This window comes from Sceloporus occidentalis, unplaced genomic scaffold (assembly GCF_023333645.1).
Source record: "Sceloporus occidentalis isolate IW3139 unplaced genomic scaffold, rSceOcc1.0.p SCAF_1, whole genome shotgun sequence".
Lineage (NCBI taxonomy): Eukaryota > Metazoa > Chordata > Lepidosauria > Squamata > Phrynosomatidae > Sceloporus > Sceloporus occidentalis.
Genome location: NW_028316981.1, coordinates 131,154,343 through 131,177,686, shown reverse-complemented (window position 1 = coordinate 131,177,686; position 23,344 = coordinate 131,154,343). Strand labels below are relative to the sequence as shown.

Sequence of the window (23,344 nt, the reverse complement as noted above, 5' to 3'; positions counted from 1 at the left end):
TAGTTATTGCTAACTAAAACTTAATAGATCCATGGGACTTCATTACACCTAACTTTAGATTTGCATATGTCAGCACTAGGGCAAAAGTAGTTCAACAGACAACTTTATTATCTATTGGCACTCCTCTTACTTGATAGTAGATTTATCTCTTGCTTTATTTGGATAGCATGACAAGTGTGACAAAAATCCATTACAATCACCTGGAGACCACTTAAAAAGAAAACAGCTGTCATATGTATCTACTACTAGCAGAACTTGGCTTTTTGTATTTCTGCAACAGGGAATATCTGAAATTTAGAAGCAGGTATTTAGCCATACATTTTTAAAAACCTTGGCATTTCTGTGGCTTCACATGCTATTTTTACCACAGTGCTAAGTTTGTTATGGCTTGATGCCATGGGTTTTTTGGGATGAATTTCCTAGCTGGCTCAGCGGTGGATAAAACACTCATTTTTCCAGGGCTTTGGTCCAAATTAAGATGTTGTAAGCAAGAGCTGTATTTACACCCACAAATGAACTCCTATTAGCAGCCATGGTGGAGTTGCCTAGCCCTGTTAAGGAGAACAGAAGAGGTACAAGAAAATGGAAACAGATATTTTTTTTTAAAAAAAAAAGGCCAGTTTGTAAGAAAGAAAATTTATGATAGGCTTAAACTGTAGCCTGCCTTACTCTACAACGGGTAGGCAACCTGCGGCCCACGGGCCGGATGCGGCCCGGCGAGGCCTTGGGACTGGCCCCAGGCCGGTCCTGCCGCTGATTGCTGCCGGGGCCTTTGGCCTCTCGCGCGCAGGGGCAATTGTCTATAGAAGCCTCAGAAACATACATTTATATTAACATTTTTTTAAAAATCAGCAATTTTTTTCGTGTGTCCTCCACTTTTTAAAAAAAGTGTCCACCATTTGAAAATGTTATCCTACATTTGTCCCGGTTTATTTCTTTAAATTTTTTTAAAAAAATATTTATTTTTTGGCTTCGGCCCCCCAGTTGTCTGAGGGACAGCAACCCGGCCCCTGGCTCAAAACGGTTGCCTACCCCTGCTCTACAATTTCAAAATGTATGCATTCATACATGATTTCATGCCTTGAAGGTTCATATTCTAATCTCAGCATGCAAGAGTGAGCCAAAGAACAAGCAATTACTAAGAAAAGAACAAACAGTATGTCCCAAATAAATCATAAATTTGTTCATATTGCCCTAGCTCTTGCCTATTCCTGATCCACCCAACTGCATCCTAGAGAGAATTTGGGGCCTCCCCTGGAAAAGTTGCATCTGCTAGAGGCCATTCCATCAGCCTGGTTTGGATCAATTGTCCTTTTGATTTTCACATTGTCCTTTAGAGATTTACATTGCACAACTGTTCCCTGCAATGACCATCCCACCTGGTTTTTTACCTTGACAACCATATTTTAAAAAATATTCTCTTCTTCCTTTCCTTTCATTTGAAGTCCTGTGTCTCTGATTTCAAGTCATTGTTTTGAACTGAAAATCACTTGAGTGTTCTGTTAGAAAAGGAGGTGTATAAAATGAAGTGAATGAATACTGACACAAAATTCTTGCTAGTCCTTAACATGACAATCCATTGAGATTTTTCCCAATCCACCCTCTTTTAATCTCTCCAACCCATTTTAAAAAATAGATACCGCACTTCCCATTCCAAGAGATCTCCCCACACTACCTCAACCTCCTCACAAATGCATTCCCTTTATACCTCTCCCTTAGTGCTCAATAGCCTGTTAGAGGATAAGCAGAAAGCAGAGTGGAATTAATTCTTAGTTTGAAAAGAACAACGGAGAAATCAGGATTGTGTTTGCATCCTGTTTAATAGAAACTAAACTTCCTCACACACTTCAGAAGATATAGAAACTGTGTGTTTTGAGGTGGGAATCTCCAAAGCAAGGAGGTCTCTAGTACTCAAAAATATATTTAAAAAACAGCTTTGGAAATGTAACAATTGCACAAGACTCTGGAAAAGACCAAACATACTGGCTTTAGCCTTTTGTGCAGAAGTAACAATGAATACAGCCAGTTAGTTCAGTGTAACAGATTATCATTCCAGTTAATCCCTGAAGGCTTGTTTAAATATCACAACACTACTAGCATAGTAGTCAATCAATAAGAATTGTGCTGTTGTTTGTTGTGCTGCACTAGTGGAAGTAAAAAAATCCAGCTATGGCGACATCACTGTTTCTTGTTGGTAGCCACAAAAATCTGAATAAAACCCAGACAGCAAAGACAAATGAACATACACAATTAACCTTATGATTAATCTCATTAATAATAATGTTCATCCCATATACAATACCATAACAGTCTTTGTTTTATATGAAGACCAAGCCTTGGGAGGTAGACAATGTTTATATTAAACTAGAGTAAATTCCTCCAAATGTAGCCGTAATACTGAATCCCTGGAGCACACCAGCATTTAGTTATTATCTCTACAAGGAATGCATGAAGAGAAATCTTGAAATTAAAAAAAAAAGTAATGCCTCTAGACTAAACACTCCCCCCCTTCTCTTCCATGAGCATAACTTTATATTAATTTTAACAATCTGGAAGATATTACAGTTGCAATTGTATACCACTGTATCAAGTATAACAATAATTGCACATCAGATTGTATCAATCAATACTATATCCTAGAGACAGAAGAAATCCAATGGACCATCAATTCCAGCACCATTCCCTGTCCTTAAATAGAATAGTTTCATTTAAATCAGGTTTATTTTGACTCCTTAATGCTTACAGAAATTTTGTAACTCCTCACGGGTTAACTGAAACTACTCAACTATAAAGAAGTGTTTTTGCAACCTCTTAGAAGGTATGCTGGTTTCTGCCCCCCACCCCCAAGGATTCTCTCAGCAGTATTACGTTGAGTGCAGTATTATAGTTTTCTTTGGGTTTTTCAGGCTATGTGGCCATGTTCTAGAAGAGTTTATTCCTAACATGGCCACATAGCCCCAAAACCCACAGAAAACTATGCATGCCGGCCATGAAAGCCTTCGACTTCAGAACGCAATATTGTTTACGGTGTCATTTTATGGGGAAGCTGTTTTGCTGGAGAAGGTTGATTTTATAGGTCAGTCTTTGGCACATGTACCAGATGTGTTGGCCTATAACTCCCATCATCCCCAACCATTGGTTATTATATAAGATGTCATCCAACATACCTGGAAGGCACCTATGGGCACTTCTAATTATTGCTATGTGAAAATTAAAACCTCCGTCATCTGCCTCAGATCTGTGTATCACTCCATCCCTGTTTACAGGCCTGTTCTCAAGAGTTACCAACTGTATGGCTTCCAATAAAGCATATTTTTTAAGAACTCTGAGTCAGCAAGATATTAAGTGGGAAGTGGAAAACACAGCAATACATCCTCCTGCTTGTTTCCCCTTCTGTAGTAATTAACATATTAGAATCTCAAACCCAAGCAGTTTATCCTGTCTCCCTTTTAAGCATTACGAGGAACCATGTCAATATTGTGCTACCACAAATTCAAATGATACTGCAACTCAGAGGTGCTTAATTTCACTTTATAGTTATATCCTTAGGTTTTAGGCTGATATCCAAGAATCTAGTCTGAATCTATTCCTACACCCACCCAACAGTGCATCCCTTGCTACTGTGAGTTCAATGGAGAATGTGTTTCTTCAAGTATGATGGGCAACTACTACTGGTCAAATACAGTGATTGCTGAACAGTGTCACAATTGCTGCCTGCACAGCCATTTTGTTTGTTTATATTTAGGCTGTCAGGGAGGGAGCTGTCTGCAGCATAGATAAACTCTTGTTGTCTATTAAGCATGCATGGCCTTTTGTGCTGCTGTGACTAGAAAATTGCTTACAGGCGCATCTAGCAGTGTTTTACAATTGTGTATGGTAATCTGTAACCACATGGAAAACCCCAGGTGGAAAGAATGTGGTCTGCCCGTTCCAACTGATGGAATGCCTGAATATCTACCACATCTACATGGGTGACAACTCAGATCAGATCTTAGTGTGGGAATACCAGCTTGAGAACTGGCTGTCCAAAATGAAATCAAGAAAAGAATGAGATTCAGGAATAGAAAGGAGAAAACTCTGTACTGCTAACAATAGTCTCCTGGATCATTTTACCTAACACAGCCTTCCCCAAGCTGCTGGACTCCAGCTCCCAGGAATGTCCTGCCAGCTCCAAATTGCAATACAACTATCTGGAGGACACCATATTGGAGGAGGCTGACATAATGTGTCATCCAGTACTTTGTCCAATCTGGATTTAAGTAACTGAATGGACAGTCAACTTTTTCTTGTGCAGAGAATACCCTGATCCAAAATATTTCTATAAGGGGGTGTCAATGATTGGGTCATGTCCTGTAATTATCCTCACTACCTCATCTACTGTGTTTTTAAAAAATGCAGACACTGGCATTCCAGTTCTGGTCATTCTGGATCAGGGACTAGAGCCAGGTCTATTGCACTATACTTTGGTGTGTTGATTTTTAGTGCAAGTGTGTACTGTTGGTTTTTTTTAGCAATACCAGTAGGTTTATACAGAAAGAGAAGTGCAACAATTCAAAACACGATGTGAAAGAAAAACAAGCTTAGGGTTTTGAATTAGGCCCAGCAGGCAGAAGCCCTAAAATGTGCTATCCCTGATTTAAAAACCAAGGAGGAGAAAAAGTGATAGCAGCAAATGCCCTTCATGTTTAAAGCTACCTATCAAATTATTCAATAGTGGTAGTGACTAAGATAAGAACAAGGCTTTCAATTCTAAATCACTGAGGTGACATAATGCTCCAACACAGACTTCGTGTTAATCTTTCCTGAATCCTGTGTTCTCTCCCATATGTTAAGTGCATTAACGTCGTTTCAGCACAGAGACACAGTCTTTCTTTAAAGGCCCAAGTTGCATGTGGGCATCTACACTTTCAAGGAAAAAAGCTGGCTTGAGATTGTGGTTAAAGAGCATAGGAAACTGGTGGTTGATCTTATTCTGGAAGGGGTCAAAATGGCCTTGTTTGAAGCGAGCAACTTTGAACTGCTGTAGGCATGTTGTCTTGGCATCCTTCACTCCAAAGAAAGTCAGCACCTTCTCAGAGTACTCCAAGAACACCCCAATAGTGTGGAAGAAAGGCTGCTGTATCACACAGTCAAAACCCCCAAACCAGGCAATATAGTTCTGCCCATTCCATTGTAGACAGCAGGATTTCTCATTCCTGCCCAGACGGCCTGTGTCATATGACTCCTGCGGGTTGAAGTCTTCTGTGATGACCCCGATGCTCACCCAGCCATCGATGATCTCCACTTCCCAATAATAGTTGCCCCGGTTCATGATGTTCTCACCCAGCACCTGCTCACAGTTAATAAACCTGGTTGAGCTCTGAGGGTAGCCAATGGGATTCAGCACACGCTTGGCCCCCTTGGTGCCAAACAGCTGGAGAAACTTGTCAGCCGTATCGCTGTCCAAATCAATGATGAAAGCAACTGTATGAAAGGGAAATTATTTAAAAGCAGGAAAAGGAATTAGCAAAGAAGGCCACATGGTATGATTCCATTTTCTTCTAGGACAACAAAACTGAAATGTAAAACAACTGAGGATTCTTTTGTTTCTTGACTCAGGCATTATGGGTTTAGCAAGGTTAGCAATTTTAGCTCTGTTTAATTATGTGACTGGAATACGCCAATGCTGCAACCAATACATATTCTGCAAAGCCTGGTATTGTCTAGGGTTTTTTTTAAAGTTAGACTTATTTTTTGTATGTCAGTTGTATATTTGCATGCATGCACACACATGTGTACTGAGAAGTGGGGAGAGATTGAAGGTTTGTGTTGTTCTGTATTGGATGAGAAGGTGTGCTGATGCAGCTTAACAGATCGTCAGCAGAAATAACAATGATAAAAACTAACACTGTATCAGTAGAGGTCTGCAAAAGGTCTCCCCACCCTACAACCTTCTGAAGCAGATTTTGAGGCTGAGCAAGAAGAATTGCCTCCTCTATGTTCTGCTGGTAGAATTAGTTCTTCCACCAGAAACACTCTATTACATTTCATCTAATGTTTTGTTTGTGGCCCTATGGTATGTTTACCTTAGGCCTGGAATGAAGAATACCTGTATTCAATGCTGAAGAATAGCAGCACCATGAGATACAGAAATGGAGGCAACAGTGGGAAACCAAAAGTGTTTTGCACTATCCATTGAATGTGCAACACTGAATGGGAGAGGCCTATGCTACCTATCTAGCAGTGGCAGGAATGATAACCTGAAGAACAGGAGGTGGCAGCACAGACTAGGTCAAATGAAAGGAAACCTAAAAAGTCCCAGAGCTTGGAAACATTTATTTATTTTGGATTGCAACACAGAATTCCCCAGCCAGCATGGAAGTGTCCAAACTTGGAAACATTATTTATTCTGGACTGCAACACTCAAAATCCCCCAACCAGCATGGAAGTGACTAAGCTCACTGTGAAATGTTGTTGTACAATTAAGTACCTATTCCAATCCCTCTTTAAAATAAATACCAAATATAATAACTGAAGAGTGTCTACCAATGGCAAAGAAAGAAATCAAGAGGGATTTAAACATCATAATTTAGGAACAGTTTGGAAGCAAAGGGCTGGAAACGAGTTGACATTGATGAAATACTGCCATACGCTGACTAATAAGAGCCCTTCTGTTTCCTATTCATTTTAGCAAAAACTGCCCTCATGGTTTCAGGTTTTTCCCCTGCAATCATGAGGGCTTCATTTGTATACATTTTAAACAATGAGAGCTCAGATTCTTGGGAGACTACACAAAAACATTTAAATTCCCAGACCTCCTGCTAAAAGTAGCAAGGCTGGTAAACAGTGAGGCACTGAACATACTTTCCTTAAAAAAAAAAGTACTTTTGACTATTTGCTTTGACTGCTTAATAAGAAGGAGGTTTATAGAGACTCGAAATGCTACTGTTGTTGTTGTCAGAGTATAATCTTAGCCTACATCACAAGATTCCAGGGTACAGTAAAATCAATTTTAAAACACTTTAGAATAAGTTAAATGTCAAATAACAGGGAATATTTTATATAGTTTCAAAGCATACTCATTTAACAGTTAAAAAAATAAAACAATTAAAAACATGGTCAGATTTGGGCAAAAATTGTTAGATCCCATTTTACCATGTTTTGTAACATGCTATTGGATAGAACCTGGCATCAGTATCCATCAGACATGTAAGAAGAGGGCATTCTACAGTCAAGGTACTACAGAAGAGAAGGCTCTCCACCACAGAAAGACTTCAGTCCTTGGGCAAGTGCAGTGTCAAGAGAGGCATTTCTTCAAGTACAATATTGGGATCCTTGGCTTCAAAAACATGTTAGCAGCCAGTGCAATTCCTTTAAAACCAGCTATATGGCTTTTATAAAATGTCCCTGTCAGCAATCTAGTGGCTGAATTTTCCACTAGCTGCAGCTTCTAAATCATTTCCAGTGGCAGCCCCACATACAATGAAATTACAACAGTCTTACTGAGAAGTTACTAGTGCATAGAATCATAGAATTGCAGAGTTGGAAGAGACTGCAAGGGCCATCTAGACCAACCCCCTGCCATGCAAGAAATCTCAAGCAAAGCATCCCCGACAGATGGCCATGCAGCCTCTGCTTGAAGACCTCCAAAGAAGGAGACTCCACTACACTTCGAAGGAGTTTGTTCCACTGTCCAACAGCCCTTACTGTCAGGAAGTTCCTCCTAATTTTGAGGTGGAATCTCTTTTCCTGCAGCTTGCATCCATTGTTCCGGGTCCTGTTCTCTGGAGCAGCAGAAAACAAGCTTGCTCCCTCCTCAATATGACATCCCTTCAAATGCTTAAACAGGGTTATCATATCACCCCTTAACCTTCTCTTTTCCAGGCTAAACATTCCCAGCTCCCTAAGTCATTCCTCATAGGGCATAGTGAGTTGGAATAATACCTTGTATAGATATTGAACAGTTATTTATCTTGTAATTCCAAACTTCAGATCTATTATTGGAGAGCCAGTTTAGAAGAAAAATGTCCATAGGTTTGAACAGAAGCCAGGTTTTGCATATTTATTTTCCTGAATCTGCTAAGATATTTTAGCACAGGGCCATGCTAAAGAAAAGTTTCATTGCTAACTAGGCTTGATCTTTCCCCCTCCTATTCTAAATTCCATTGTTAGATTTTAATTCTCATGTTTACTGCTTCTCTTGGTGTGTTGTGTTATGTATTTTTGTTCACAAACCCATTGATTGTATGTGAAGAATAGGAAATATGCAGAGATGCCTTCCTACAGTGTGGTATTGAGAAAAGGAAATCACCCAAAATGTTGGTGGATCTCTGTTCACTTTTAATTTTCCCCTTTGCCAGCCACTTCTACTCTCCATTGTTTGGGAGGGTCTCTGAATTCCTGAGACAGGCTCTTCAGGGCAGCTGAGGGGGCTGCAGGGCATGGAAGTATTGTTGTTAATTATCAAGTTGGTTTCAACTTATGACATCCCTATGAATGAGGGTGCTCCAAGACTCTCAGTACAAGGGCACAGTACAAGGTGTTGGTCAATACCTTTAAAGCCCTTCATAGCTTGGGCCCAACCTATTTAAGGAATTGCCTTCTTTCCGTACAATCTGCCCCATGCACTCAGATCCTCTGGAAGGAACCTGTTGCAGTCCATAAAGACCAGATTGACTGCGACCTCGCAGAAGTCTTTCTCCATAACTGCTGGATGAGATCCGTCAAATTACCAACCTAGATAGCTTTAAGAAAGCTGTCAAGACGAATCTCTTCTGGAAGGCCTTCCCGGAATAGAACCCAGCCACATAGAGATCCTCCCATATACATATATATGTGATGATTCTGCCCACCGTTATTGTATTATTGTTTTTAGAGTTTATTATTTGTAATTTTAATTGTTAGAACTGTTTAATCCTTTTTTAAGGGATAGATTGTATATATTGTTGTATCATTTTAATGTTGTACGCTGCTTTGTTTTAACAAAAGCGGGATATAAATAAAGTTTTATTTATTTATTTTATTTCCAAACTATGAACTATATGAGTTTATCATTTCCTTTACTTAGTTAAATTTACACCTTGTCTTTCTATGTGCTCAAGACAGTTTACATGGCTGTCTTTCTACCCACTGTATCCTCATAATCCTGTAAGATGTGTCAAGCAGAAATCTCTGAGCCAGGTCATGCAGTGAGTGTCATGGCTATCATGAAATGTAATAGATACTTGTAACTGTTGTGTGTGACTTCAAGTTGTTTCCAATTTATGGCAACCCTAACGCCATATTATGGTTTTGGAGCAAGATTTGTTCATAAGGGGTTGGTTGTTACCTTCCTCTGAGGCTCAGAGTGTGTGACTTGCCTAAATAGGTTTCCATGGCTGAGTAGAGATTTGAACCATGATCTCCCAGAATCCTAAGTCCAACACTTAAACCACTATACCACAGTGGCTCTCAATCACATACAGTCAAAATTAAGTACTTTTCACTCTTGCTGGTTTAAGTAGTGGGAAAGTAGTTCATATGTTTAATTTTCACATTTAGGTCAAGTAACTGAAAAGCATTTAATTTTGCCTGGCTCAGGTCCATAATTTTCATCTTTGATTTGTTTTGTCATAGAATCTATATTTTCATGAGATCTATATATGTGTGCTATCCTGAACACTGTCCAAAGTTGCCCTGTTGACAAAAGAAAAGAAAAGCCAAGGAGTACAATACATAAAATGAAGTGGTCTTACATTTGAGAAAGTAGTCTCGTGACTCCAGAAAGGCAGAGTTGGTGTTTTTGTCAGAAATCTGGGGCCCCATAGTCACTGTAAAGAGAGGCATTTGTCATAAATTTCTATCAGCACATGAGTAGCAAAATTGAAGCAAAGAACACACAGTATTCCAGATAACCACTGGGTGGCACATCTTCCCTTTTAACCAGCTGTTTGCAGTAGCAGCAGAATTGCTGTGCTTAAGATTTTTAAACAATGAAATCACAACAGGAAAACTCAAAAGGTTGCTCTCCTGAGATCCAAGATCATATGCTTATTATGCAGATCTAAAGCATTAGCCAGCAAAGAGAGTTGCTCTTATCTTTGCTGTGGTCCTCTACTGATCCAAACACAGAGAGATGGAAATAGAGGAATGTCTGTTTTGTGGAGTTGTTGGGAAAGGCAACCTTCTCCTGCAAAGCGCTATTTCCTTTCTATTCACCTTCCTTCATGACTGTGTGTGTATTTGCAGAGAGGGATTTTTCACCTCTCATGGGTGTCATGCTTTTCCTTAAGTTGGATTTTACAACAATAGCCAGGGTGGGAGGAAACGATGACCCGGAAGCAGCTGGAGCAGTTATCCTGTGGCCCATTCACAGTACAGAATGATAGCACTATTACTATATATTGTTATTGTTATTTGGAATTTTGGCAACCCTAAGGCAACCCTATCAAAGGCTTTTTTTGGCAAGATTTGTTATTGCCTTTCCCTAAAACTGAGAGCATGTGACTTGCCCAAAGTCACCCAGTGGGTTTCATGGCCAAGCAGGATTTCAAACCCTGGTCTCCAGAGTCACAGTCCAACACTCAAACCACTGTGCCATGCTGGCTCTCATATACACTTGTGTATAAGTTGACCTCATGTATATGGCAAAGGCAGGTTTTGGCACCAAAATTATGGTGTGGACCTGAGGATAAGTCAAAGGTAAAAGTTAGGGGGTGCTGTCATTTTTCTGCCCAAGCATTCAAAAAGGCCTTTTGCCACTCTACTTAAAAGAGGTGAGGATGGATTCTTTTTTTGATAAAAGTAGAGAAGAAAAAAGATTAATTTTTTTTTAGGGGGGGGGAAGAGATAAAAATTAAAGTACAGTACAGGAGTTCCTGCTTTTCAACAACCCATTCTTTCATCTGTTCTAATTTACTACCCAGTATCATACATTTGACGCTTGGCCTGCTCTTTTGACCATGCGTTGTATTAATGGGTTCCAGTTACAATTCCTTTTCTTTTTTTAATATAAAAACTTTATTTTTAATTTCAAAGGGTCAAAACAGTGGTTCTGGTGGAGAGATGGAGTGGGACTTCATTGGGTCTTTGGGCACAACCTGTACTTCAAGAGGGGTTGGAATGGGGTGAGAAGGGAGGGGAATATAAGAGGAAAGGAGTGGGGAGTTACCACTATGAGCACACAGTGTCTCAAGTTCCAAAGTGACACCATGGGAGGAAAAGATGAAAGAAGAGTGGCACTCATTCACAGCACACATGCACACACAAATACAAACATGCCAAGGGAGAAAAATATTTGACAGGAGGAGGCACTGCCACTGGGATGCTCCAGAAAGAGCTGCCAAGTGGAAGGGAGAATTTACAGATAACAACATGAGAGAGAGGAGAGAAAGAAGCCAGTGTCAAATAGGGTGGGTATTCTTCCACGGCTAGCTGCTTCTTAAATGAAGTGTGCAGCTTTCTCTCTCTCTCTCTATCTATCTATCTATCTATCTATCTATCTATCTATCTATCTATCTCTATCTCTCTAGTGTGTATACGAAAGTTAACAATTTAAAAAAATGTTGCTCCTACATGCATGCAGCTGTCTTTTTAATGTTAATTTTATATTGTTTTAATTAGATGGTTTTAACTGTTTTAAAAATATTGCTGTAAAGTTTTTAAAAGTGTTTTTGTCTTGTGAGTCACCTTATGTCCCTTTCTGGTAGAAAGGCAGCATAAAAATGAAATGAATAAATAAAATAAAATGAATAAAATAAAATAAAATTAGCTGACCCCACAGACACAATCCCTGATGCCCCAGTGAAGCTGACCATCTGCCCTCAAAATCTCACTCTGCTTCTCGCAACCAGCCTGTCAAGGTTGTTGTGACCCTTTTAAATTATACACCACCAGAACCCATTAGCTGACCTGTGGATAAGTTGACCAATGTTTTGGGGGCTCTTTTATTCTTACTAGAATTTCTCAATTTATACATGAGTATATACAATATTCCACTTTAACTGCCATGACAAAATCCTATAGAATCCTGGAATTGGCATTTGAGGGAAGGGCCTTTCGAATTGTCAGCTAGGACTTTCCTCTGGAGCCTCTGGCCAAACTACAAATCCCAGGATTCCACAGAATGCATTCCACTTTAACTGTAAAATCACAGTGCTACTAATTATGGTGTGTGAATGGGCCCCTGCACTTACTGAACATTCAGGAAATATTCCTCTTTTCAGCAGTGCAGAGGTAAATGTTGAAGTGCAAGTGCTTCCCATTGTGGTGGAAATTTCTTGTTGAAATAAAAAGCTATAGAAAGATGGAGTCACCTTTGTCAGCCAGAGAGATGGTTTTTGAAATAAAGGCTTGGAGTTTAGAAAAACTAGAGCAAAGGAATAATGAGTGCATCTTGACCTGGATGGAAGCTGGCACCAGTAAAAAGACATAACATAAACTACTGAGATAAGGATACATAGTTGACATTCAGAAGCAAGGTTAGGAGGAAAGCTACTAAATTCCTACAGGAGGGGGTAAGGAGTGATGATGCAGTTTCAATGTATGCATGTATTTCTGTTCTGATTGTAAGAATTCTGTATGTTTAAATTGTAATTAGCCAATCAGGTGTATTGAAGAAGCTTCTTTGTCTTCAATAATATAAAAAGAGCCATTTTGTCTTGTTCGGGGTCTCAGCTTTTTGGAACTTGAATTCCACTGAGTTCAATGTTTTCCTTTGTCGACAATTGGAAATAAACTTATGGATTTTCAATTACTAGGTCCTCTTGCGAATTCCTTGCTCTGTCAATCCTAGATTTTTAAGTTTCCTGAAATTTCTGTTACACCATGACTGTCACGCTCCCATGAAAAGGTCTTCATACAGTTGTATTAACCCATATCTATGTGTATGTCTGTTTCTACCCACCTCTACCTCATGCATGTGGAGAGGAGAACTTGCAACAATATGCTACTGGAATTAACCATTCCCTCACTCACTGTGAGGGTTGTAATACAGAAGGAACAGGGAACCTTGGAATCAGGGAGAGCAGAAACATCACTAATTTCCAGGCCTATGAATACTACCTCCATTACAATACTGCGTTCTCTCTGCCCCACAGGGGTTTGAAACATGCCCACAACGGCAACAGCATACTAATGCAGACTACAACAGGAAGGAAGCCGAAGCTTCTTCAGTGAAAACTATCCATCATACTGTGATGGTTTCTTTGGATAGCAGCTGGAGGTCATATTGGGGATGGGGAATGGCCCTAGTTACAAAGAACAGCAATGCTGGTCAAATGGAATAAGGGAAAAAACTAATATAAGGTTTTATACAGCTGTACAAGGAACATGCAAACAACTGGGAATTTTAAACAATGCAATTAGATGCTAGAGGAGAGCCAACTACCTTCTCTTGCAACTGAGCCAGCAACATCAGTTCTAGTTCTGGCAGGACAGGAAGTCTTGAAACTAAATCCTGGTAATTAAAGACGTCTTTCCTTGTGTTCTGACAGACAAGGCTCTATTTGAAGGGCCGCCAATTTGGAGATGCTCTCCAAACCACCACTGGCCACACCCGGTGATGTCTGTTTGTTGCCTACTGATTTATTTGAGTCATTTTGGAAACCTCATAAAACCTCAGGCATAAGGCATGAGGCCCAGAAACCTGAGGCCAAATTAGAAACTTGTTATTATGCAATTTTAGAGCGCCTGCACTCTTTGCAACACTTTTACATGTGGGCTATAGTGCACAATATCTTTTTCCTTTCCCTTTCAGGCTACTGGTACTTCACGTCCTCTCATGAGTCACAAATGCCAACTTGTAAAATGCTTGCGTACTCCTTATAAAACATCAGAGGTGTAAAGGATGACCTCCAATCCTATAAATCAGAGCTGGGCAAATGCAGCCGTTTTGGTCCCCCCTCCCACCAACAGTTCTCATCACCCCTAGCCAATGCAGCTAATGTTAAGGAATTATGGAATTTGCCATCTAAAAACTATTATTATTATTATTATTATTATTATTATTGATTTAGTTATATAGCACCATCCAATGTACATGGCACTGTACAAAATTAAAAGGTGATGAATTAGGACAGTGGTACTCAGTGGTGATTCATGGACTGGTGCCAGTCCACATGCCATTCTCTGTCAATCTCTGGAAATTTCACACCAAAGAAAGAAGCAATTGCAGTCAATGGGCACAAAGACAGTACTAGTTCCTGGCACAATTGGCGGGGGGGGGGGGGATGCCAGTCTCCCTTTCTGATTGCCTAAGAAGAACTGAACAAGAGGATGAACTATAGCTTTCTGAAAGATATCAACAGATGGAAGATTTCAGAGCAATGGTAAAAAGAAGAACCTGAGAACTGGATGAAAGGAGAAAAAGCCATATGTTTTGTTACATCTAACTCATTCACAGTCACAGAGACTGCTACAGCTCCTAGAAATTTAGAGTTACAGTCTACCCTTCCCTTATGCGGGGGATCCGTTTCGCCCCGCCTCCTCTGTAAGGGGAATTTTGTGTATGCTCGAGCCCCATTTAAATGGTCTTCAAAATGTCTTAAGATTTCCCTGAAGTCCAAGCCAGCATGGCCAATGGTAAAGGTTTTTGGGAGCTGCAGTCAAAATCATCTGTGAGGTCAAGGGATCCTTCCTGATGTCACAATATGGTACAGGATTTTGTATAAAAAACAAGGGTGACATTACACCCACTACCAACCTTCTGGCATACCATAAGGAATGGATCCACCATCTCCTTTCCCTGAAAGCTGGTCCCATTGGTTCTTGCAAATGTTCACTAGTAACTCCTTGACAGTAAACACTGCCTGGCTTGATTTGATAAAATTCAGTTCTTTTGAGAAGCCTGTACATGGGAAGTTTTTCTCTTCAGCAGCTATTTGCAGTGCTTGGAACTCCTGGGCCAAAAAAAGAGAACACAGTTAATAGACAGAAAGTAGGACTTATTCACAGACCCACCTATGGCTGTAGCAGCTCATGATATGGAAACAGACATACCAGAGAAAGGGCGGGTGGGGAACACACAGCTATACTGGCTGTAGCTGTTGGCACAAAGAGTTCCTGGATCTACATTTGGAACAGAGCTGAGTCCAAGAGAGCCTCCTCCCTATAGTGTCCCTTTTCCCAGCCTCTATAAATAAAACAAATGAGAACACATCACCCAGGAGAGACTTGGGCAGCATCCACACTGAAAAAATTAATCCAGTTTGACACCATGTTAACTGCCATAGCTCAATGCTATGGAATTCCAGGATCTGCAATTTTGTGAGATATTTAGTCTCCTCTGTCAGAGATCTCCAGTGGCACAGAAAACTGCAGATCCCAGGATTCCATAGGATGGAGCCATGAGAGTTAAATTGGTGTCAAACTACGTTAATTCTGCAGTGTGGCAGTACCCACAGGCAGAATTAAGCACTATCACATCCTACTAATGAAAGCTATACCTATACAAGCTATGGAGCCCAGTGCAAGAAAGAAAACCCTGATGGATCTCTGTGCATGAAGATTCTCATGCAAAAAGATACCTGTCAGCCCATTCTCAAATGCACATGTTCACAATTTGTCTGCTAAAGCTGGAGAGCATAATGTGGGCCTTGGCTGCTCCCCATATAGTTCCCACAACTCCCCTCCCAACAACTTCCCATAGGATCATCTAGGGGAGAAAAATGTGATTCCCTCATTTCTGAGATCCCATCACTAGGAGAAGGAGGAACAACACAGGAATCTCAGGAGGGATCCCAAAGGGAAAACATTCATCACCAGTGCATCCCTAGATCTCAGTGGTTCTTGTCCCTGCATCCAAGAAGTGGAAGGATTAAGGCAGTGTGTGTGTGTAAGACAACACACGCACACACACACACAGAGAGAGAGAGAGAGAGAGAGAGAGAGAGAGAGAGAGAGAGAGCTTTTATACAGGAATAATTATTAGACATTTAAGATTAGCTACGACTTCTGTTGTGTGCATGGTTCATGACAAGGCCAATGCTACTGCTGAAGAATGCATGTGATACCCTCAGTGATTCTCTTTAACTGACCTTGAATCAAGTACAAACTAAAAATCTGCATCACTTAGAAGAGTTATATTTGTGGATAACAACTTGTAAAACCCCACCAGCCAGCATGGCCTTCGGCCATGAAAGGGTTTTGAGATGCCCATGTGCACTTGAAGTAAAACTATGGGCAAGACAGCAAAAATGGTCTTGCACTTACAAGTTGCTGCTGTATTTTTTTTTCAAAGAGAGGAGTTGCAATATGTAGGCTGCAGTTTATCTACTATTACCAGCAGGGGAAGGGCAAGGCTGGACAAAGATGCCTTTGGTTGGCTGCCCCCCCCCCCCATGGACTTTCTCCTCCTGGCTTATCCTCCACTGGAAAAATGCCTAGAGCACCCACCTGTATGAAAGAGATAGTGTCTGTGCAGGGGATCTTCTCCAGCTTCTGCCTACATTCATTCAGCGTGGTGTGTCTCTCTTCCTTCTGCCTCAGCTCCTCTTCTGCCCCACTCAGCATGGTTCTTTCACCATCATCAATGAATTCAAGAACTTCCTTCTGAAATGCTGCAAGGACCCGGGCTGTCTCAACAAAGAGTTTGATGACCTTTTCCTTCTCCTTCTGAGCAGTGCCCTAAACACACAGAGGTGGTTTTATGCCAATGCAGAATGCAGATAATACACCATGGTACCCCCAAATATGTACAGTCTAGGATCTTCTTTTGAAGGGAAATGGAAAGAACCACAAAAAGTATTCCAGAGACTTAAATTTGAGAAGTGCCAAACAGGATGCTAAATGTGTCATCAGGAAACAGGTCAATATTTTAAATAACAGATGAAGTAGCAGCAATAGACAGCGGTATTCATCAGTGCTACATTACACAAAATGGGGGGGGGGGTCCTAATCCTTTCTTCACGATCATGACAAAAACCCCAGCCCCACATACATGCTGCTATGAACTTAGCAATAGCAATAGCAAGTACATTTATATACCGCTTATCAGTACCACACTCCCTAAGCGGTTTACAAATTGTAAGCTAATTCCCCCCAACAATCTGGGTACTCATTTTAGCAACATCAGAAGGATGCAAGCTTGAGTCGAGCTTCAGCCCTTTTGCTAGTATTGAACTCGCAACCTTATGGTTTGTGAATGAGTGGCTGCAGTACAGGCATTTAACCACTGCGCCACCAGGGCTGATAACTTATGAGGAAAGACTCCTATAGGTGCAAAAGGAAGCTTTCCCTAAGCCAACTGTCCATCATCATCATCAGTATCCCACTCTTTTCCCAGGACTGGGGCTCAGACCGGCTTTGCAGCATTAAAAACAGTACAATTAAAACATTAAAAAGGAATTAAATTATTATGGTATTAAAACAGATAGTTATTAAAAGAATAAAACATATTTTAAAAAGATAAAACTATAAATAAGAGGGGGGGGGGGGAAACTGTAACAAATTTTTAAACTGGTCCAACATCCCAACCTGTCCTTATAGCAATTCCTGTGTGAACAAGTAGGTCTTCACCTGCCGGTGGAAGGCCATCAAGGAATGAGCCGTTCTGATCACCCTGGGCAGGGAGTTCCAGAGTCTAGGGGCAGCTACCGAGAAGGCCCTCACTTGCGTCCCCACCAACCGTGTTTGTGATGGTGTTGGGATGGAGAGAAGAGCTTCTCCAGATGAGCTCAGAGTCCGGAGACCAAGACAGCCTCCTTGGATTGAGGTGGGAAGGAGTAGTAGAGTTGAGTGTCATCTGCATATTGATGACACCTTACCCCAAAACTCCAGACAACCTCTCCCAGTGGCTTCATGTATATGTTAAACAGCATAGGGGACAATACAGAACCCTAAGGGATTCAACAGGTCAATGGCCAGGGGGGTCAAACAGGAGTCCCCCAGCACCACCTTCTGGGTTTGCCCCTCCATATATTAGGGGGACGTATTAATCAGGACTAAAGCTAGGGAAGCAAAGGTTATGGCTCCCGTCAGTGTATCACTGATGAAATTACCAGTCCATGTTGGACTGCAACTCCCATTGGCCCTAATCAGCACAGCTAACTGGAAGGGATAATCAGGAGTCTCCAGTTCAACAATATTCTAAGCATAACTTCTGGCCTGCTTTACATTGTCAACTGCAATTAGCACCATAGCTGTTCAAGATTTAACACTCAACCATGGTTTAATCTTTGAGCAGGAATCTGAAGCCAGCTAATACTGAAACAGTGGGAAGGATTTCTCATGAACCCCTAAACTACATGTTAATACCACTTTAACTGTCATGTTTTTTCACCCTACAGAATTCTGGGATTGATAGTTTGATGACGTACTTACAATTCCCTGCTAGTCCAGTTCCCTGAAGTACAGTGCTAAAGTTCTATAGCAGGAAATTTAAATTATTCCACCAAGCTAAAAATCACAGCATTTCATAGGGTGGAGCCATGGCACTTAAAAGTGTATTAATCAACTCTAAGAAATTGGGGAAAGTATTAAACGTGCATGGCAATTATAGGAATACTTTTTCCTGTCCTTATTATATTTTCAGAAATTAGGAAGCCTCTCCCTGTGAATTCAGAAGAATTTGAATTATGCACTATGAAGAAGGCTCTTTTTGACCCCTACACCTTGATATGCTACATGTCTGTGGGAATGGAATCTCCACTTCCAATCATGGAACATTCAAATGTATGACCCTCCATCTGTAGTTTTCAAGAAGCACAATGTCATTCTGCTAAAAGTGCAGATGATCTCTTGTGATACTTGTGCATAGCAGAGTGTGTACAGGAAGGAGCATTTTCCATTTTTGTTTTCATGCTATTTAAAAGGAAACTTCACAACACTGTAGTAGAATGGGTAGGGTAACATCTCTTGCCTACAGTCATGAATCCTGTCTGCCATCAGAGGTGTGGCAAGGAATTCTCTGGAAAGTCAAAGCAAAACAGAAAACAGGGCATGGGAAAAGACTCAACATTCAGCTTTTACTCTTGGAATGAAATAAAAATGAAGTCATCTTACTTTGATAAGGTCGATTGTTCTCTTTGTCTGGGCAATAAGGACTCCAAGTTCATCCAGCTGATTCTCTACACTGCTCAAGATTTTTGGTCTTTGGGCCTTCCAGTTAAAAGAAAAATGGGGAGGGGGAGAGGGAAAAATCAGAATCTTAATTTGCACTTACATAAAGGGCCTTTATGTTCTAATCATCATGGCTAAGAATAAAACACAAGTAATTTGCTGTCCATTAAAAATATAATTATTCCATTTCTATGAAGATGTAAAATCCATGGGAACCTGAATATAGAATCCAGGATACAGATGGTGGAACTTTATTTTGCAATGCATCCCATCTCTCCCACATATACGCCTATGTTCCCTGTCCACTAATTCAATTTATTTTTCAGTTAATAAATTTAGTTACATGTCTACTCTGCTATCTTTCCTCCAAGGATCTTAGGCAACATACCATGACACTTCTCCCCATTTTTATTGCTACAACAACCCTGTAAGATAGAGCAGGCTGACATACAAAGACAGGCCCAAGGCCATCAGTGTATGGGCATCTGAAACTCCTATAATCACTATAACATGATGACTTCCAAGATCAGACAGGATTAGGTGCCTTTAGGGCATTGTCTACAGGCCCTGTAAAGGAAATTGTGTTTCCTGCTCCCCCATCATCCAGTATTTTCAGTTCTGACTGTGAACTTGCTAGAAAGAACAAAATGCTACTGTTAATGGAGCTCCAAACTCTACTGAGGCAATCTGCTGGGATAAGATCAGACAGAGAGGCTTGCACTGAAAGGAACAATTATTGCACTAATCAGAAACAGAAACAGACACAGCCCAAACCATATCAACATCCTTGCCCACACCAGAAAGCAAGGAAATCAGAGTGACTTGGAGAGAGCTTATCTGGCAAAGCCATAATAGCCCACTGACCTATGAAAAGCAGACCCAGTGAAGGGAAGAAGAGATTATTCAATAAAGCAGCCCAAAGTATTTAATAAAATGCCAGATATTTGTAAAAGGAGAGCCAGATATTTGTAAAAGGAGAGCCACTCCTTTTCCCAGTGTGGTGAGTGGTGATAACACACACACAAACACACACTCACACATGAACATGAACACACACACTTAAAAAAACAACCAATAAAATAAATACAATTATTTCATCTTAGCATTAAACAGACCTACAACAAACAAATTGGTGGTTAAGCCACCTTGAGTCCCAGTTTTGGTGAAAAGGTGGAGTATGAATACATTTAATAAGTTAACAGTAACCACAGAAAAAGTGGGGAAATGGCTACATCAGTTTGAGAATAGCCAGAAAAGTGGCAGACTCAGAAGCATATTTATTTGTTACATTTAAATCCACCTTTTCCGCTATGAGCTCAAAGCAATGTGCATGGCTCTCCTTTTATATAAAACCATAAAACTGTTCACATATATCCAGTTTCTTCTAAGACAGCTAGTGTAGTGTAGTGGTTTGATTGCTGGAGTAGGACACTGGAGGCCAGGGTTTGAATTCGTGCTCAGCTATGGAAACCCAGTGGGTGACCTTAGCTCAGCCATGCTCTCTCATCCTCAGAGGAAGCCAATGGCAAAATTCCTCTCAACAAATTCTGCCAAGAAAACCCCATGATCAACATAAGTTGGAAATGACTTGAAGGCATACAACAACTTTCTGCTACTCCCAAGCATGTGCACATACACACATACCACAAAAAGTTTTTAAGAGTCTCCATGAAAATAAGCTGGGGTGGGAATAATGTGGCCCTGCAGATGAAATTGGACTGGAGCACCCAGCATTCCTCACCATTAGTTATGCCTGCTATGGCAGCTGGGAGCTGCAGTCTAACAAAATCTGGAGGGCTGCACGATTTCCCAGACTGAATTGTATGGACATATAAATAAAACTTATTTAAGCCTTTCCAAGTGTAGTAATCCTTGATACAGAGCCAAAAGCAATCTATTTTTGCCACACAGGAAGGCCTTTGGCCCCTCCTTTCCAACAGGAGTGATAACATGCTATTCCTGGGGGAAAGTAATTAATAGATGTGTTCCCTTCCATTCATCAGCTACAGGGTGCTGTGTCTTCCTCACAGAACTGGGGTAAAACTTATGACTGCTTGGCAGAAGAAAGGAATCACAGTGCCTAGGGTACAATGCATCCCCTTATACCAGGGGTGGGCAGTATGTGCTCCTTCTCCAGATGTTACTGAATGCAACTCCTGTCAGCCGGCAGAGCCAATGGTGAGGGATGCTGGGGAGGCCAACAACATCTGGAGAGCCTCACTTTCCCCATCCATGCCTTTTATACAGATTATCCGTATGTCTGGTCCTTCCAATTTTGTAGTGTTTATTCTGATTGCTATGATCTCTCCAGAGCCTCGTGCTAAGTTCTCTCATGCCCTGCTATCCGTGTATGTATAAATGAAGGTACATGACCAGCAGGACATGAAAGACATCGTCTAACTAAAAGATTGTATGTACAGCGCTGTGTAAATTTACAGCGCTTCATAAATAAAGGTTAATAATAATAATAATAATAAAGACCTTAGTGTGAGGCTCTGGAGAGACCATGCCAATCAAAATTCCAGGTCTGCTCCACCACAGGACTCTCTGGGGGTGTGGTGCTGGAGAAAAGTGCTGAGGATACCATGGACAGCTAAAAGGTTAAACAAATGGGCCCTTGAACAGATCATGCCAGAACTCTTCCTGGAAGCCAAGATGACAAAATTGAAGCTGTTGTACTTTGGCCACATCATGAGAAGGCATGAATCATTAGAAAAGATAATGATGCTGGCGAAGGTGGAGGGACGTAGAGAGGAAGACCACATGCTAGATGGATAGACTCAATCAGAGAGGTCATGGGCCTGAGTCTGAGCAGGGAGGTAGAAGGCAGCAGGGCTTGGAGACTTTTCATTCAAATGTTGCCATGAGTAGACATCGAGTTGAAAGCAGCTAACATCACCACCACCGCCACTTAGTTACTGAAAGTAAGAGCATTAAGCTAAAATACATGTGTATTTTAGATTAATACTCTTATTTTTGCCCACCCTTCTGCCTCCATCTCCATTCACCATGGGATGTGGCCTTCAAAAACTTCTCTGAAACTGAACGTGGTTCCCTGCCCTTACTCTGCATGGCAACAGCCCACAAGCAGAGTGACCTGTTCCCACTGTGAAAACCAAGTGGCCTTCATCCCTGCAATCACTTAGATCCAAAATAGCTTGTGATTTCATGCTAAGACCAACCAGTACTCCTAACTTTTCAATGCACTCTGCTTCCCAAATGAAGTACAATGTCAACATTCAAACGAATTGCACAGGCATCTGGGGATGTCAGGCACCTTACTGTGCCTTGACAGTAGAAACAAAAAAAATGGTACTGTGGTGCAATGGGAACCTGTCTGCCCTGTGTGGTCTCTTAAGGATGCCTGACTGTGACCAATCACTGATGAGTCTCCCCCCTTTCAAATGCTCCACTGGGAAACCTTTAAATGTAGTTGTTCAAACACTGCTTACAAGCCTTTCCCAGTTTATCAACTGGCCAAAGAGAGGACAGAGTCAATGCACTTTCTGTAGATGGGGATTTCCTAAGTAACTCTGTAACTTTAGGATGAGCTAAACCGAAACTGACAGCTCAATTAAAAATGAATGGGCGTAAATGTAGGTGAGTCAGTGCCATCTGGGAAAGGGAGTGATGGAAAAAAGTCTGGTCGTCAATGGAACACAAAAGACTAACGGAGCAAGGAGCAGAACCTGGGAGAGGAGCCAAACGAAATAAAGGAGCCGGTTTGAGCCACTGTGGGAAAGAGCTGCAAGAGGAAGGAATGAGCCTCTGGTACAGTACCAGTCTGAAGCCAAGGCTGTCCGATCAGGAACTGGCTGGGGCCTTGTTAACACCAGACGGAATTAATCATACCCCACCCCACACTTTTGTTTTCGCCTGCTTTCCAAATCCAAACGCAGCAGATTGTTTGCATATGTGTACTTTGGCAGCCAAGACAGAATCTACCAAAGTTCAGCTAAATGTTTGTCTTTACATTGGAAACATCTTGCTGATGGTTCTGGAACAGATCCCCCCTTTTCTCCTGGACAGAACATTAGGAGCTGGATAAGCACAGAATAGCATTGGAAGTATGTGCAGAAAACTGGAAATCCAGACATAACTAAAATTCATAGAATCATAGAATCGTAGAGTTGGAAGAGACCACTAGGGCCATCCAGTCCAACCCCCTGCCATGCAGGAAATCCAATTCAAAGCATCCCTGACAGATGGCCATCCAGCCTCTGTTTAAAGACCTCCAAGGAAGGAGACTCTATCACCCTCCGAGGAAGTGCATTCCACTGTCGAACAGCCCTTACTGTCAGGAAGTTCCTCCTAATGTTCAGGTGGAATC

The 23,344-nt window shown here is 41.2% G+C and overlaps 1 protein-coding gene across 2 annotated transcripts in view; it reads right to left on the bottom strand.

Annotated features, from left to right (window-relative positions):
• Nucleotides 1-136: 136 nt before the first annotated feature.
• TRIM47 (tripartite motif containing 47) overlaps nt 137-23,344 on the bottom strand; it is a 35,244-nt gene continuing 12,036 nt past the window's right edge. Inside the window, exons 2-6 of one of the 2 annotated variants that reach the window (XM_089535854.1) lie at nt 18,958-19,053; nt 16,351-16,581; nt 14,660-14,855; nt 9,714-9,788; nt 137-5,463 (exon numbers count right to left, since the gene is read on the bottom strand). In XM_089535854.1, the coding sequence (XP_089391980.1) occupies nt 4,838-5,463; nt 9,714-9,788; nt 14,660-14,855; nt 16,351-16,581; nt 18,958-19,053 (1,224 nt within the window). In that variant the 3' untranslated portion in view covers nt 137-4,837. The remainder of the gene's footprint in view (nt 5,464-9,713; nt 9,789-14,659; nt 14,856-16,350; nt 16,582-18,957; nt 19,054-23,344) is intronic. The other variant, XM_089535862.1, reaches the window with a different exon arrangement.